This window comes from Mya arenaria, chromosome 9 (genome assembly GCF_026914265.1).
Source record: "Mya arenaria isolate MELC-2E11 chromosome 9, ASM2691426v1".
NCBI classification, from domain to species: domain Eukaryota; kingdom Metazoa; phylum Mollusca; class Bivalvia; order Myida; family Myidae; genus Mya; species Mya arenaria.
The window spans coordinates 54446656-54463652 of record NC_069130.1 but is presented as its reverse complement, the minus strand read 5'-3'; the positions used below and the strand labels follow the sequence as shown (position 1 = coordinate 54463652).

Sequence of the window (16997 nt, the reverse complement as noted above, 5' to 3'; positions counted from 1 at the left end):
TCATGTACACGTACTATATGAAGTTATATAAGTGTCGATTTCAACGCTATGTATACAAGTGAGAACAAATAGATCATTCATATGATGAAATTGCATAATAACATAAAAAACTTTCACCTTAAACATTTGCTTGTAAAATTTTACAATCAATTGTATCAATTTGAACGTATCGGCTTCCCAGCGCTAAATGCCTTTACATTCATACGCAAGAAATACACGTGCATATGAAGCACTCGTGCTTATTAAACGCCATCTAGCGGTTATTCCATTACAAACAAGGGAAAATAATTTTCATCTAATTCGTTTCACTCAAACGAAGAAAATATTTTTATCCCGAATTAATATGGATGATCCTGTTTTTTGTCAAGTTAAAAGCATGATATCGCGCGTTTCCAATTCCGTTAAATAATATTAAAAATGTTGTTTAGATCAAATATGTTAAAACCGCAAAAACAGGAACATCTCAAACACGGCAATGATATGTATGCTATGATAAATAGTGTGTCTTATGACTATTATATGTGTATATATGACTATATTGCCTTTTACATTCAGAATTGTAATATCTTGCTCAGTTATCCTAGAAGGTGGCTCATAATGATTAAATTACGTTGCTATGTGAGTATAATGTTATTATGTATATATTTCAGAAACAGTATTTTTTAACGCTTAATCCGATACGATTGTTGAGAACAAAGTATTAGAAAGTGTCAATCACTGTTTCTTATTTCCGAATTTATGTTTATTATAATACCACTTGTAAGAACACTTTGTACGTTAAAAAGAAAATCAAACTACCAAACGTTTGAGACTTAACTAATAATTCACTATTGTTAAATAAATACAACGATAAAACTCGAACTTAAACTCAAAAGCAACGATTGATTGAACGTGTTTAATGATTCGCATTTGCAATAGAATCCTAGCTGATGATAATTGCTTTTGATACGATATTACAAACATTATAATATACACAAATAAAAAATCGCTGTCGACAGTTTATTTTATATGCTCAATCGTGAGCAAAGTTATTTGATCATGTTTAAATGTGAAGTCAAAACCTATCTGACATTTCCAATAGTAAAGAGAAGTTTACGTTGGTGTTGATATTGACTCCACATTCATTTACGTGTCTTTAAGAAAGTACCAAAAGGAGGGCGATTTTTTTTAACATATCACACAATATCCATCACCAACCAAATGCTATAATTGACATTGATAACAACTGACCAAAAAGCAATTTATGTTTTTGATATTGAACGGAATGAAACGTAATATATATTAATGCGTACCAATATACCCCCACTGTTTATCTATTTGTCTGTGTTATGTAATATTCCTAATGGTTTGTCTGCTCAAGTTTCGCTATTTGTCATTGTGGCATTTAAGGATTATTATCGGGACGAGATGTCATTTGGAATACAGACATCATCAATAATTTCAAAAGTTCAGTCTTGGTTTTGCTGAAACTGTTTATTGATGGTTTTTATGATTCATTAAGACATGTCAACTGATAGGGAAATACAATAAAATACAATACACTGATTTATTCATTCTAGGTGAAAGCAGATGCAAGTGCTTAAAATTTATGATAACAGCAGTTAAAAATTAATCTAACTCAAATATTAACCCTGTCACCGTCCTTGGATTCAGCGTTATTCTATTTTCAAGAATCTTTAAGACACATTTTTATGATCATGAAGGTTCTGTTTTTTATAACTACATTTCAACTACGCCCAACTTATATCTTTTTCATACATTGAAGTTTTCAAATAAACAAGATCTTTAAATAATTTGAGAAATATGGTTAAAAATATCAACAAACATACATGTGTGTGAATTTGATAATTTTGTAAGTCTTCCAAGAAAGAATTTAAGTGACTAGGAAGAATAAATTGGTCAATCTTGCAACGCATTAAAAGGTCTCTGAAATTAGATTTACTATGCGTGAGCAAGTCAATACTAATGTTTTTGTACGTAATTTAGTTGATTCGGAGATTCCGTAAGAGAGTGCACTCTGTCTCAATGTCATATTGTGAGAACTTCATCTACAGTATTTACTTCAGTTAGAAAATAATAGTGTAGTTTTTTGATGGTACGAGATACATAAGGCTTGTTCCAGACAACGTAAAACAATGTCTTCATTTAAAAAAAACACTGATTTGTCCTAAAATCACTGTATGTTTTGATTGGCAAGTCTTGTGCAAATAACACCCAGCTTAATTTGAAAAACACACCAATTAAAACACAGTTAAATATATCATTTGAAGGATTATGCGTTGGTCCCTGAGACTTATAGGCAACATTTAAAAATGGAAGGATATTGGCTAGACCAATGAAGAAGGTTCTTAAACTAAAGTACAGTTTTTTGGCACTAGGTTGTCGTCTAAACAGATGCCAACATGAATAACAAACTCCAGTAACTAACGTGAGTTGAGGAAATCAAACGAGGCATGCATTAAGTTGGCAAGTTATTCCTGGATTAAAAACAAGTAGAGTTTTTTTAGGAAGCTTATCGTCTGGCGGATGAATATTCCTTGACCAACAACGTTTCATTTATTACCATTCGTTAAACCCACTTGCTTACATGAACACATTCCAAACTATGTATTATTGTTTGTGTGGTAAGTATTGTCAGTCAAATACAACATAACCAAAGTCATTTGATGAAACCAAAACTTCAGCTTTAACTGTTTTATATCCTAGTTGCAGACGTTGAACATAATTACCTGTAGTTGTATTGGAATCAGTATCAGATGCAAGCAATTCATTACTAGTGAAAATATCAATTACCTGTTTGCCAACGAAATTTCCACTTGTTGCAGATTCGTATCTGATCCTCACTAGGATTATCCACACAACAACCACTAGTATTTTTACTGTTAATAATGTCATCTGGCAGAGTCAAGCATATCTGCAATTTGAAAATGATCAGTTTCCTGGAGTCATAAACTTCATCTAGATTGAAAAAGGTAGGTGTTATGATTATCATACATGGCTTTTTTTACAGGTAAAACTTTTTGTTCGCCTTTTGTGCTAGTTTTTGGCATATAATGCACATTTTTGTACATATAAAAAATTCAGAAATTAATAATACTAATAAGTATCTCCTTCGCAAAAATCTACATTAATCAATTATAATCTTGATTTTGTCATGTTTCCAAATCAAAGTGTGAACAACATATTCAGCAACACTATGTACTCAATGCCGGAAAAACTCACATACCATTCAATATGTTGGTATTAGGCAATAAAGTCGTATACTAAGAAGTTGTTGGTGTACTCTAATTAAGCATGAAAGCAATGAACAATTTGCATTTTCCATAGATATTTGTTGTATTTATAAGCTTCCTTAGCTAGCAAATTGGTAGGTATTTTACAACATAAGAACATGACATGATTCATCTTGACTTGTTAACCTTTTAATTATGCAAGAAGTATACGAAATAAAACATTTGTTCAATACTTTCGAGAAAAAAATACTAAAAGTATAATTTAGTATTTTTGAGTAATTACTCAAAAAGTACTTTTGTACTTGAATGTTACCGCAACGAATTTCACCTTGAAACACCGCAATGCGAAAAAAAACAGGTGTTAACATACATGTATGTAATAGCAAGGGTTTGCACAAATCAAACAAATGACGGATAACAATACAGATGGAGAATGTAAACTCTTTAATTTGCGTTAAAAAAGTGCAGGACGATAACGAATCACAAGGTATTTTTACATATAAACTTGAATTGTGTCACTGACCTTTGGTGTACATACCTGGATGTAATACGAGACACTACATCATGTCATGGAAAAAATTTGTGCCATTTTAAGAAAAAAAAACTTGGCATCTCATGTACATACCTAGGTCCTGAAACTATCATCATACTCACTGAGGCGTTACAGGTTCATTGAAAGTTGAAAAACGCTTTGATTCCTGATATTTTTATTGAGAGGTTTGCCTTCCTCTCATGTTTTCGAAACATGATCATGCCGCACACAAGTATGATTTTGAATCTGATGTCTCTGTTTATAATGTATACCAGTATGTTTTGATGTAAAAATGTCATGGCACTACATTGATTCGATAAAAAAGAACAAAAGTAATATTACTGTAACTAGTAAGAAACAAAAAGATAATAAAATGAGTATAATCAGTTTCATGAAACATCTTCCATGACAATAGCAATAGCTTAAAAATGATTGAATGATTTTACAGTATAAGGAACTTTCAAACCGTTGAAAACACTATAATTTAACGAAATGCAAAACGCAGGTTATGTGTGAAGATATGAGCTTTATCAGGTGCGCGCTGGTGCAATCTGGAAAAATAATATTCTCAGGCTAACAAACAACAATGAAACAGTGAACGCTTATCAACATGCAATAGAGAAACATCAGTTTTGCAATGAATTATTTTCAATGGCTTTGCCATTTCAACAGTACGGATTAGATTGCAGTAATCTATTTTACTAGTTTGTTTAACTAATCAAATGCATGAAGTAGATGTTTGTTGTATTTTGCCTCTCATTCAGACACACTTATGTTAAATGATCAAAATAATATGAAGGCCTAAACCAAGCGATGAATTAAGCTTGAACAACTTTCTGTTTGTGGTCGTTATTCTCTAGTAATTCTCTACTAGATAATCAGCGAAACCTTAGGCCAGCTTATCATTCTTATATTTGTGGTGAAAGCTAAACAATCAACAACAACTTCTCCATTTGTACATTTAACACTCTTGTGTTGGTGTTGTTGTTGATGTGTTTAAGTAATGTTATTCCTCTTATGATTTGTCATGATATTTGTTTAGCATGTTAGTCTGTTATTAGTCATGGTCGAAATGTTGCCAAACATTTTTGTCGGTTTTGATCACAATTTATCCGCTACTAGTCTCAGGAATATTGACGTTGAAGTTCAGATAAAACAAACTACATGTATTAAAATATTATAGTGTCCTCGCACCAACATGTATGATATATATGGTAGTCACGTGACAAATGGGACTTTGGTGGAAACATTTTCGATTTTGTAAAAGGTGATATATGTTAATAAGCCTGTTTGTGTAACTAATCAAATGCACGAAATAGATGTTTGTTGTATTTTGCCTCTCATTCACACACACTCATGTTAAATGGTCAAAATAATATTAAGGCCTTAACCAAGCGATGAATTGAGCTTTAACAACTTTCTGTTTGTGGTCGTTATTCTCTAGTTATTATTTACTAGATAATCAGCGAAACCTAAGGCCAGCTTATCACTCTTTCATTTGAGTTGAAAGCTAAACAATCAGCAACAACTTCTCCATTTGTACATTCAATTCTTGTGTTGGTGTTGAAGTTGTTAAGTAATGTTATTTCCCTTATGATTTTTCATGTTATTTGTTAAGCAGGATTTGTTTTATTTGAATTTGAAATTTGTCATAAATAAAATGATGGAAACAACAGAGACACAGCAACTGTCTAAACGGAATCAAAGATCCTGTTTTCAGACAAAGTTCATGACAAATATCAACGATATCATTAGAGTAGACTTAATATTTATATAAAGAAAGAGAAAACATAAATTGCCGTACACGAACTTGTCCCTGAACTAGTCTTGAGACCTTAAACAACTACTGAATAAATGCCTGCTATATGAAACCGTATATCAAATGTATTAGACTACCTGATTAAACCGTCTTGTTATGAGGCCAATGCAATGCATGACCGAGAATATCAATAAAATAAGTGACATTACCTACTTTTTTTAAAAATTAGGTCCTGTAAATGTCTAACAGTCACGAGGCAAAGTTTTCATGTTTACCGTTTATGTAACAATACCGATATAAACATTAACAGACACATGTTGTCTTCTATGTCAAAATGATTGTTCATGTATGTCAATTGAAGTATGCAACATACAGGCTTATCTAGTGTTTGGCGTTAGATGAGCACCCTTGTGCCATAAATTTGGATGTATCTCGACCAATTGTAATGCGCTCTCATTTTGGACAGAACATATTGTGGATTCAATTCAACCACCTTATAATGGTTGCGCTGTAACACCAATTATCGCTAAAATATGTTGATGGGGATGTTATCTTAACCAAGCTGTATAACAAGCTGTATAGTCCAAGACGTTATAGAGTTCTGGCTCTTGAATTACTTCAATAACAAATTTTAATAAACAAAACCCGACACGCGTAATTCGCTTACATTTTGCAGCACTGCGAGTGTTATTAGCGGTACCGCTAAATTTCATGATTTAATTTCAAATATGGTTATTTCTAAACATACTAATTTTATAAAACCCATCAATGCACTCGATAAACATAATGTTGGCACGGATTCGATTGATACCTTGGCCCCGTTTAGCGATCTTCACGGAAGACAATTATTTGCGTTGCGTCTAAGGATTGGACCTGCTACAACGGCATTGGCGGTCCAGATAAGTGGTGTAAATTATCATCAGACAATGTTTCTGGCACAATGTGCATGCAACAGTCTCGCTATCATTCGACGGTTGTATAGTTCAATTCATAGCATCTCCAGTAAAAATGTTTCTTCCGTGTAACGCTACATTACTATGGGTCAACGAGTTTAAAATAGCATGAGGACCTCTTTGTATTTCACTCTGTGTTTTTAAATATCCTCCTATCTGGAAATGAGACAGCCAATTAATTCCATGTAAGCTTGCATTTACTGTAGTAAGCAATAGTCGTTACAGAATCACGGCGGGTGAAGACATATTGCAGCCAATGCATAAGCGAGGGCATACTTACCTCAACAGTATCAGTTTAGAGAAAAATGTATATACTTAGCGCTTGCGAACCACTACTCATGCTGTTTTTTCATCTTTATGTAGATATATTTGTGTACTCTTGTACAAGTACACTTGTTTCGCAGTCTCTCTACTATCTGGATAGGTGTACGGTCGAGCTGTCTCGATGTAGTAAAAGCTACATTTTACAAAAAATTCTTTACTAATGCCAGGTCTACGGTCAAAAACACACTTCGAATTGTGTTCACAAAACATAAAAAAAGGTTTCAGGGTCTCAGACCGGGGTAGCATTTTCATGGGGCTTTGGTGAAGGGTCCGACGATAATACAGTACGGCTTATATAGCTACGAAATACCAAGTGAGTTTGTCCTAGCTCCAAAAAGAGAAAATGGGGAAAGATTACATTAAGAGTGTAAGTAAAAAGCAATATCCTCACAATTCAGCTAGCTTTTATAATGACTTTATAAGCTGATAATGGACTCGAAATAAAAATGCGGAATAGCATCTGAATGTTATTGGGTTAAAATATATTTAAAACAAGGTCATGATATGTATTTCGGAGAAGTTATTTCTACTTTTGCTTAGGAAACAATAACATTTTGAACAAAATGCCGTGCACTATAAACAATTCGATTATTTAGACTTATTGTAACGTTCTACACGTGTAATTTTGCCTTGCTCTATCATCCTTATCATTTGCCCGCAATTAACTATCACCTTATTGGTCAAAGAGAGCTTGCGTATGGGTTGACGATAAACTCTATCTTTCCTGGAAGTCAGATATATATGGCCTTAGTTAGTTTCGGGTTTATGGCCCACATATAGTATGAATAACACTATCAATCCTAGATTTGAATTGTACATGCAGACTGGGTTAGTTTGATTTATTTTAGAGAATATTTTCTAACATACAGGTAGAATATTTAGCAATAAATCGTCTTCATTTCGTAACAAATCTCGTAGTAAGTCTGTGTTTGCGTCCGGTTCTGCTTGCATCACTGATTCAGCAGACCATAATTGCCAGATACTTTCTGGTCTCTATACATGTTCGCTTTCACACTTTATCAGTACGTCGAGTATTAATTCGAAGAATCTTAGCAACGCAACTAACTTTATAAATAGTTTTCTATATATCGGCAACATGTAGCAATTCATTCACAAACAATAAATAATGTCAATGAACACACTTATAGTGCAGAAATGGCATGGATTAGCCCTGTAGTCAAACAATAACGACATAACTACGTTATGCTATTGATAGAATATGCTCCATGTTGAAAAGTGTTGAATTTGTTTTGGTTAATTTAACCCTCTCCGTATCGGAACAGTTAAAAGTGAGTTAAGCTTAAATGTATCATATCTAATAGTGGAATAAAACATAAATGAATTCACTTATAAGCTCGCTATTTTTCAAACATTGCATCAGGGTTCAATTATGTTACTCCACCCACTAGTCTTGTGATTAAAATAAAACAATCGAGATGAATCGCACTTTTTTATTTCAGTGCCTTTTGGTACAATTAGTATAACAACGTTGATCCATGGTTATATACGTACTATTACAGTTGAAACTACAAAGAAAAACACTCAACCAAACATTCACCAACACTAGACACTCTTATAAACGTTTGCAATGACTTACTCGATCACCTGCTTTACGAATGCATACAACAACAGATAGTTGCTTTTTGTCATACTGAGTAATGATTTTGCTAACATTCTTTAATAATTTAATGCTAACAATTTTAAGACAATTTGTAAAATGATGATAATTTATAACATTATGATATTTGTCAAAATAAGTATGTGTATATCAGTGTGTCGGTATCATGAATGTTGATGGACAATAAGCATTACTAAATAAACTGAAAAAGGTGCAACACAGACAATTCTGAAACAGTTGTTTTATTACTCTTGGTTAATAGAGTTTAGCGTCAAATATATTTTAATCGTTTGTATAAATTTATAATTGAAATAAAATTAGTATCAATCAGGCATTTCATCTTTTCAATGAAAGTGATTGAAAACTGCATTTAGTGTAGGCGTTTGCATAAATCCAGACGATTGCATCTGGCAACAGCCTTTATCACACGGAACACTTAATGCATTTTTGCAATAGCATCTACAGATAGCAAATGTTTAACATTATTTATTATGCTTATTAAAAAGTTAAAACGTACAATATTTCCATTGTACGACAGTTAATCCCATCAGATGTATTGTAATATTGATTGCAAACAAAATATCCGGCATATATTTTGTACGCATGTGCATAATACTGTATCATATAAGTCTGTACCAAATGTTATTTTCTTCATAAAATTCAACGTTCCTTATATACTACACATTCCCTTCCTCGTGTGATAACACATGAGCTTAAATAAATTATCCCAGGCTTTCTCATGCTCGTCTGTCCACACTGTTTCCAAACTGGGCTTAATTGAGCTGATAAACTGATGACCAATCAACTGAAAATGAGCAGTATATATAGGTTAATCGTTCAATGTAGAACAAAATAAAGAGCAATAAGTATGCATGCATGAATTTGATTTCTCGAAACCGATTAAATTATCTATATAATTACTCTTTTCTATAGTTATTGATAGATGATTGAACGATATTGTTGAAAACTACCAGTTTTTCCTAGTGCTTCTTTCCGAAAACGATGTCAGTATCAGGGCTTCATACTAATACCGTAAACAGCAAGAATGAGAAACTCCACTAAAGGCTACTGTTGATTCACAACAGTTTTATTTTTTTCTAATCGAAGTCAGCATGATAGTAGATACCATGCATGATGCCATTGTACTGACCAGCTGACTAAGACATATAACTTAGAACAAGTTTGAAATATGACAGGGTCCCCTTCACATTCTGAGAGGCTAAGTTGAAAATATATCAAAATTAAACTCTGCAACTTACATCAATGAATTCAATTTTGACGGAATAGTTCTTGTGCCGAATTCCCATTTCTGTCATAAGCTCTTGTAATTTGTCCCTGTTTTCAAGTCTATAAATACACTTGTCCACTGTTCCCATTACTCGTAACGCATGCGCACGAAGTATTGCTTTATATTCTAGTTCGGATGTGTTTACTGCCCGAAATGACATGAATGCATCATGCACATCTGGATGGGTCTCGAACAGACTGAAAGTAGAAAGAAGTTTGATGAGATTATTTAAAGGTGTTTCGAGTTTCTCTTGACTAATAAACAATAAGACGTTTTCTATATACTAGCAACATAGTCAACATCTGTTTTAATATAGTACTAAAGTTTCGTTATTGTAGAATGAAAAGTACTCATTTAATTAAGAGGGGGTACTGCAATACGATCAAACCGATATATATTTAATTGATGAATACGACTTTTAATTAAAATATATTTGAATATGTATGACTTCCTTCATTATTAAATAGACAGCATTATGCTGCTTTCGATTGGAGGGGGTAATGTTATATAAAATGTTCATATTCATAATATTTATATTTTGAAGGCAATGTATATATACTGTTGATAAATGAAAGGCTTTTGAAATGTCATTGGCTAAAAGATAAAAAAATGAATGTATTCATGCAACTCGTACTGGTAACAACAAAAAGATTACCAATAAGTACATTTTAACAAATCAAAGTTATATTTCACGAAGAACAGGCGCTTAAAACAACTTCTTCGTTATGACTGTAAGATACTTGAACATGCAGCCTAATGTCAGAAACCGTCTTATCAAAAGAAAGCACAGAACTAATGCGATAAATCAAAACATAGGTTAGGGTTAGACATTTAGGAGATACTATCTTTTATCAGTTTCTTGCAAGCAAGGCTCCTGTAAAATTATTATATCACATTTTAACGAATAATGGCACGTTGTATCAAATAAGCCAATGACATTTTTTGGATATATATTTGCTTTCATTTAAAGACGAGAAATAATATTATATTTTCAAAATTATATCAATAATATCGCTTAACCAAAACCATAGTCAATTCGCATGTCATTCAGCCTAATTCATTGAAAGGTAATGCAGACAAAGATGATCTTGTTACGGTCGCGGTTAAACCATACAGGAAAAATGTAATGTGCTAAACAAACCAAATATAATGTATAGTAATGCTTTCAGTTAATTTCTGCTTTTGTTACTCCTCATCCTTATAGTCAAATATCATTGAGAGTATTGTTACTTTTTTATCTAAATCAAACCTGCGTATACTTCACCATAAGGCTGACAAATCCCATGGTGCTAAATAAGGCACACATCCAGATGCATTTTCTAAAGTAAGTAGATCAATTTGTTCAAAAGTATTAGGCAATAACGACCTAAGAGAAATCTGGATAAATCAGCTATGAGGACCTTATACATTTGTATCAGAAATAGGTGAATTACAATTTATCAGCGAGACTGTCCTAAATGGGATATTTTTGTTGCAACACAGATCTGATGTCAATATTTTAAATTATCCTATTGAAATATAAACAAAGATTAATTAAGTTTAAAAAGTTCATACTGCTGTTTGTTTGGAATGTGGAATTAACAACATATTGATTTGACTTGACGCAAGTAGTTGGTTAATATTCAACATATTATGAAAGTGAAAGTGAAAAATAGAAACATTTGCATTTCAAAGCGAGCAATTTAAAAGGCCATTTAAAAGATGTTCCCGAACAAACCCTAAAATACATACAGCATATTCCTTTAATTCAAAAGAGTGCATGCAATATGATACATCGTATTAACAAATATTAAGTATCAAACACATTCAGACAAAAATTTAGTAAATATATCATTGTCGCCATGGAAACGAGTTATTTATATGAATAAATGAATAAAACCCTACCCGACAAAGGTAATAATCCCAACTTTTGCAACATCCTGTTGAACTATGTTCCAACAGTCTCTAAGAATGTCAACATCTCGCTGACTAATTTCAGGCGGTGGTTTTTGAGGATCAAAAGTTGTAGAAGTTTCGTTATTATTACTACTTATCACGCGAGATTTGTAATCATCCGTTTGTATTGATCCGGTCAAAGACCTTTTAATGCGTTTAAATAACGACATTTTTAAAACCTTTCTCCAAAGCACTTTATGTTCACACTTGTTTAAATGTTATCACTCAGATAAAAAATAATACCGTGCATAATGTACATATTATATAATATTTGCTTGCATTAGTATGTTCCCCAACTCATATTTGTCTATCTAATGATATTTTCCAATACATACTTCATTTTATATCCACCGAGTTTGCGTGTATGGTTATTGGATTTTGCAATGAGCTGCGCTTTCAAATAGGAATAGTCGGAAAGTTGGAATGCTTGTAAATTTCTGGCTGATATTCGACAGATGGTACTGTTTCATTTGATATTCATCGAAATGTGCCTACTGTAGTCATTTATTTTATGTCGTGTGTTTCGAAATCCATTAACACACCGAAATTGGCTTAGATTAGTACTAGCTTCACACATACTATATCGGGTAATAGGCGATAACATCAACGTCTAAAGTGTGTAAGGGTCATTCAAAATAAACGAAGGCAAAGCAAATAAACTACTTAACATTCATTTCGGAATATTTTTCTCCTAATGTGTAGATTTAAAGACGGCCCAAGCAATTAAATTAAATTAAATGTTGTTTCTGTTTTTGCAAAAATATGTTGTTGTTGTTTTTTTAAATCGGACTACAGATGAATTGAAACGGTCTTTAAACATAACCGTTTTATATATATATACAGTATACATCCAGGTCTTTTTAAAAAATAATATTTCTATATAAAGCAAGTCGTTCTTTGAAGGTAATCCATTTACACAAGGGGTCGTTTAGCTGATAACAATATGATGTGAATTCTATTTATGACCATAAACGTACATATGATAGGTATGGTTTTATGTACTTTTAAATCAATTTGTAACAGACAACTTAACTTTAATTATCTTTTAAATAAAAAACACAAAGAACAGTTATTTGCTCGTAGCAATTTCGGCGTCATCTATTTCCAGCATTAACTTTGGAAGTAAGCTAGGTTCTCAGAACGTTTGGTTACTGAGCTTGTTTCTGTAGGTTTTCATATAAATATGACTTTTCAACCTTCAAGTTGTTTAGAGAGCTATGTCTGCTGTGTTTGTTTTTGAAAACTAACAAAACTAATAAGTACACAACCCGTTTTTATGTCAAATGATTAAATTTGCTACTAAGATAAGAATATAAAATCACGGCATTAGATTAAATAATGTCGTTTTTAGTCACGATATTCCTTTTCTGAAAAAGATGGATATTATTTATAACTGCATATAAGCATTGCATCGTCTCTGAGCTTCACTTGCTATAATTAAGAAATACAAGTACCAATTAGATGAAAGGCAATGCATACAAACGACAAATTGATACATTATTAAAAAAGCTCCATATACAAAGTAGACCATAATCCCACGTGTAACTCAATAGAATATGTAACTTGATTCGAAACCGACGGTGAATGACATACACATTCTAATACATGATGTCTGCTGGACGAATAGGTTGGCGTTATCATAACCGTGATAAGAAAATTAGGTCCATACAATCTCGGAAAAAATAATATATAAGGAATGAAGCAAATTTATTTTACCAGTATCTGAAAGTCAATTCCAGTCGTTAAAACTTAATTATGATGAACTAAATTGTGATGCTGAATATCAGTAGTCTAAGCACTAAAGAGCGAGAACCCTCATGTTAGCAATTTTGAAACTGGAACGTTCCGTAAGACAATGCCTTCATGGACACCTAGCCGTGTGACTCATGATGAAAAATAAATTTAACAACATTTTTAGGAGTTTTTGTAATAACACTTTTAAAACAAATAATATATACCGTATAACCAATAAATACAGCCGTCTAGTGTTAAAACAAAAAAACCGTGTGTTGCGCAGCAAAACAGTTGTTTGGTGTTGCCATAGCTTAACATTTAATTGTGCAACAAAATAGCCGTGTGCTGATGTCATAGTTTCACTTTTAATTGTGTAGCAAAATAGCCGTATGCTTTGTCCATAGTATAACATTTACTTGTGCAACCAAAGGGCATTTTGCTGTTGCCATAGAATAACGTTTGATTGTGCAACATAAGAGTCATTTGTGCTGTGGTACTCGATTTTGGTCATATTGCGATGTTTAGCAACTCAAAGTATGAATAAATACTTGGACTTTTTATAAAACACCCGGGTTCATATCTAATTCTAAGTTAATTATACAATGTGTATTCATTAAGAAAAGGTTAATCATCCTTTGTTAACATACAAGGAGTTCATAAACGCTCATGTAAATGTGTTGATTGTGGTGTAATCCATCTACCCGTTTAAATAAATACACTACTGGAGGATGGCTGCAGTTTTGTATGATATATTTAGTATTCTAAGGCTTGGATGAAGTCTAAAAATTGTGACATTATATTTTTTTTACTCAAGTCCTACCTGACATGTCTAGAATTCTCTGTCAATCTTACCTTTCATCTTTGTTTAATTTATGACAAAAAGTATGATTGTTACCAGCTTCAGGATACACAAGCATTATATACAATCAGAATTCAAATCAAATTAACACAGTTTAAGGATGCTGTTTCTGTTTCGTGTTGTAGAAAGCCATACAATAAATGTACATCACAACTAATGCCACTTTTTTCATTTGCAGCCAAGAAAGAATATTACTCTGAAAGATTTGCATTTTCATGGAATTAGTGCTTCACGTTGTTTGTATTCTTAAACTAAGATTAGTTATGATATGATATCAAACATAATAAATTGTTTACGATTATCATATATATTGGATTCAACATCGAAATTATAAAATATATATATCTAAAACACATATCTGACAAAAGTATTTAAAAAAGCTTATTATTATACTTATATTATTATGATTATTATGATTATTATTATTATTATTATTATTATTATTTATTTTTATTATTATTATTATTATTATTATTATTATTATTATTATTATTATTATTATTATTATCATCATCATTATTATTATCATTATTATTATTATTATTATTATTATTATTATTATTATTATTATTATTATTATATTATAATTATTATTATTATTATTATTATTATTATTATTATTATTATTATTATCATCATCATCATCATCATTATTATTATCATTATTATTATTATTATTATTATTATTATTATTATTATTATTATTATTATTATTATTATTATTATTATTATTATTATCATCATCATCATCATCATTATTATTATCATTATTATTATTATTATTATTATTATTATTATTATTATTATTATTATTATTATTATTATTATTATCATCATCATTATTATTATCATTTTTATTATTATTATTATTATTATTATTATTATTATTATTATTATTATTATTATTATTATTATAATTATTATTATTATTATTATTATTATTATTATTATTATTAAACGACGCGTTGTTTGGCAGAAGAAGAGGAACACAAAAGGTGATGTTTTCTTGAAGTGACGAAAACAAAATGTTATTATTAACATATTTGTTTGAAAGCTAAATAGTCCCTGTTAAACAATTAATCATGTATTTGAAATTGAAATGTTCATCTTATGATGTTCAGAATTAAGTCACTAGTTACCTTTTACATCCACCAATATGCAAGATGGCACCGAGAAGATATAGCTCAAATTTGATTGAAGTATGCATATTACCACCGGACATTACTCTCAGTAAATAAAGCCTCTGTAATAACCATACTAGATACCTCACAAGTAGTGCAGTTCATGTGATTATCCTGCACGCTTGTTGTCAAATATTAAACATTGAATGAATAAATAAGAGATTGTGTGGTCAGATAGCAATATAATTTACTTCTTGAACACCAATTGTATCAATTTCTTCCACGGTGTAGCATCTCGTGAATTATGTGCTCACTCAGTTACATATATTGTTTTCTTACGCTGTAACAAATAATTATCCACTATTTATCAAACACAAAACATACATTTCGAATGTATATACAAACACATATTGATACCAAGATAAACCCCAGTAAAGATTTATCTCGAACCATTAACCTTCGCTTAATGATGAGTGTAAACATCAATTTCTAATCTGGTGGGAAAACAGATGGGCAGCTGGAAATCACCGTTTGGATCTTGATTTCAGGATTACTCCTGAATAATTTCTAGTTCATCTTGCAAAGTAGTAGGATTACCACGTAATGACTAGTATAAACAACAAAGTCTGAGAAAAGCATGTAGTCAATTTTACTTTTAGCACTAAGATAAGGCATACGTAAGTTTAAAGTGTACATTTTCAAGTGTTAGATATATTGTTCAATTGTTTGAAAGAAGGACAAAATCAATCATGATGCTTGTTCAGGAAGTTGTATAAAGCAGGTAATTTACATACAATTTACTGTAACGAGTCCATGATTAAGGAGCACAGATCCAATTAAAGTATAAGAAGCTAGCAATCGGCTAGAAAACAACAACAAAAATAACAATAATGGCAAATGTAATCGTGCATATTGTTGTATTAATGCAAACTGGTAGTTTTTTTTTTTCAAAAATACGAATCGATACATGGCTTTTCAACATGAGGGAAGAAACAAAACAATAACAAATTTTTTTTAAAGTAAATGCATAAATTAAACAAAATGAAGAATTTACTCTTTGTGTCTTTCAAAAGATTTTACAAATGTAATCGCTAGCTTCATACACAAACATTTCAACGTTGAACCTAATGTAAAGACACATCAATATTATTATGTTGACGAAAAGACAAATACGCACGTACTCGTTAAGAAAGTTGCACCAGCGTTTTTCCACTAACCGTTTGTTATTAAGAATCATTGTCTGATGTGTAAAATGTCGGTCAAATGCGTCTACCTGGTTGACCGATAACGCTCGTTTGCATTCGACTATTATTAATACGACTGTCGTTACACATACCACGTGCTATATGTCATATGTAAGGATTATTTTGATATTGGTATTTGGAAATCTTTCAGTTGATAGTGAGTTTCCAATCACGATATATAATTCGAAATCAGAAGCAGGAAGACCGTATACGGTTTAGGAATAAGTATGCGATATTTTATTTTAAATAATATCGAAGCTCAAACGAGGCAGTTGTATGAGTATTTTTGTTCTCATTTTCAACATAATTATCATATTATAACACTGATGAGAAGAGTTATAGCAGTGCTAAACATGAATATAATGAATGATGGTACCACTTTAACTTATGGAAAACG

General features: G+C 31.4%; 1 protein-coding gene across 1 annotated transcript; it reads right to left on the bottom strand.

The window, feature by feature from the left end:
* Positions 1 to 8311: 8311 nt before the first annotated feature.
* Positions 8312 to 11917, bottom strand: LOC128203052 (uncharacterized). The gene is made up of 3 exons (XM_052904307.1): positions 11592 to 11917; positions 9679 to 9904; positions 8312 to 9224 (listed from the first exon to the last, which is right to left on the bottom strand). The coding sequence occupies exons 1-3, from the start codon at positions 11810 to 11812 to the stop codon at positions 9090 to 9092; spliced, it is 582 nt and encodes a 193-aa protein (XP_052760267.1). The 5' UTR covers positions 11813 to 11917; the 3' UTR covers positions 8312 to 9089.
* Positions 11918 to 16997: the final 5080 nt, after the last annotated feature.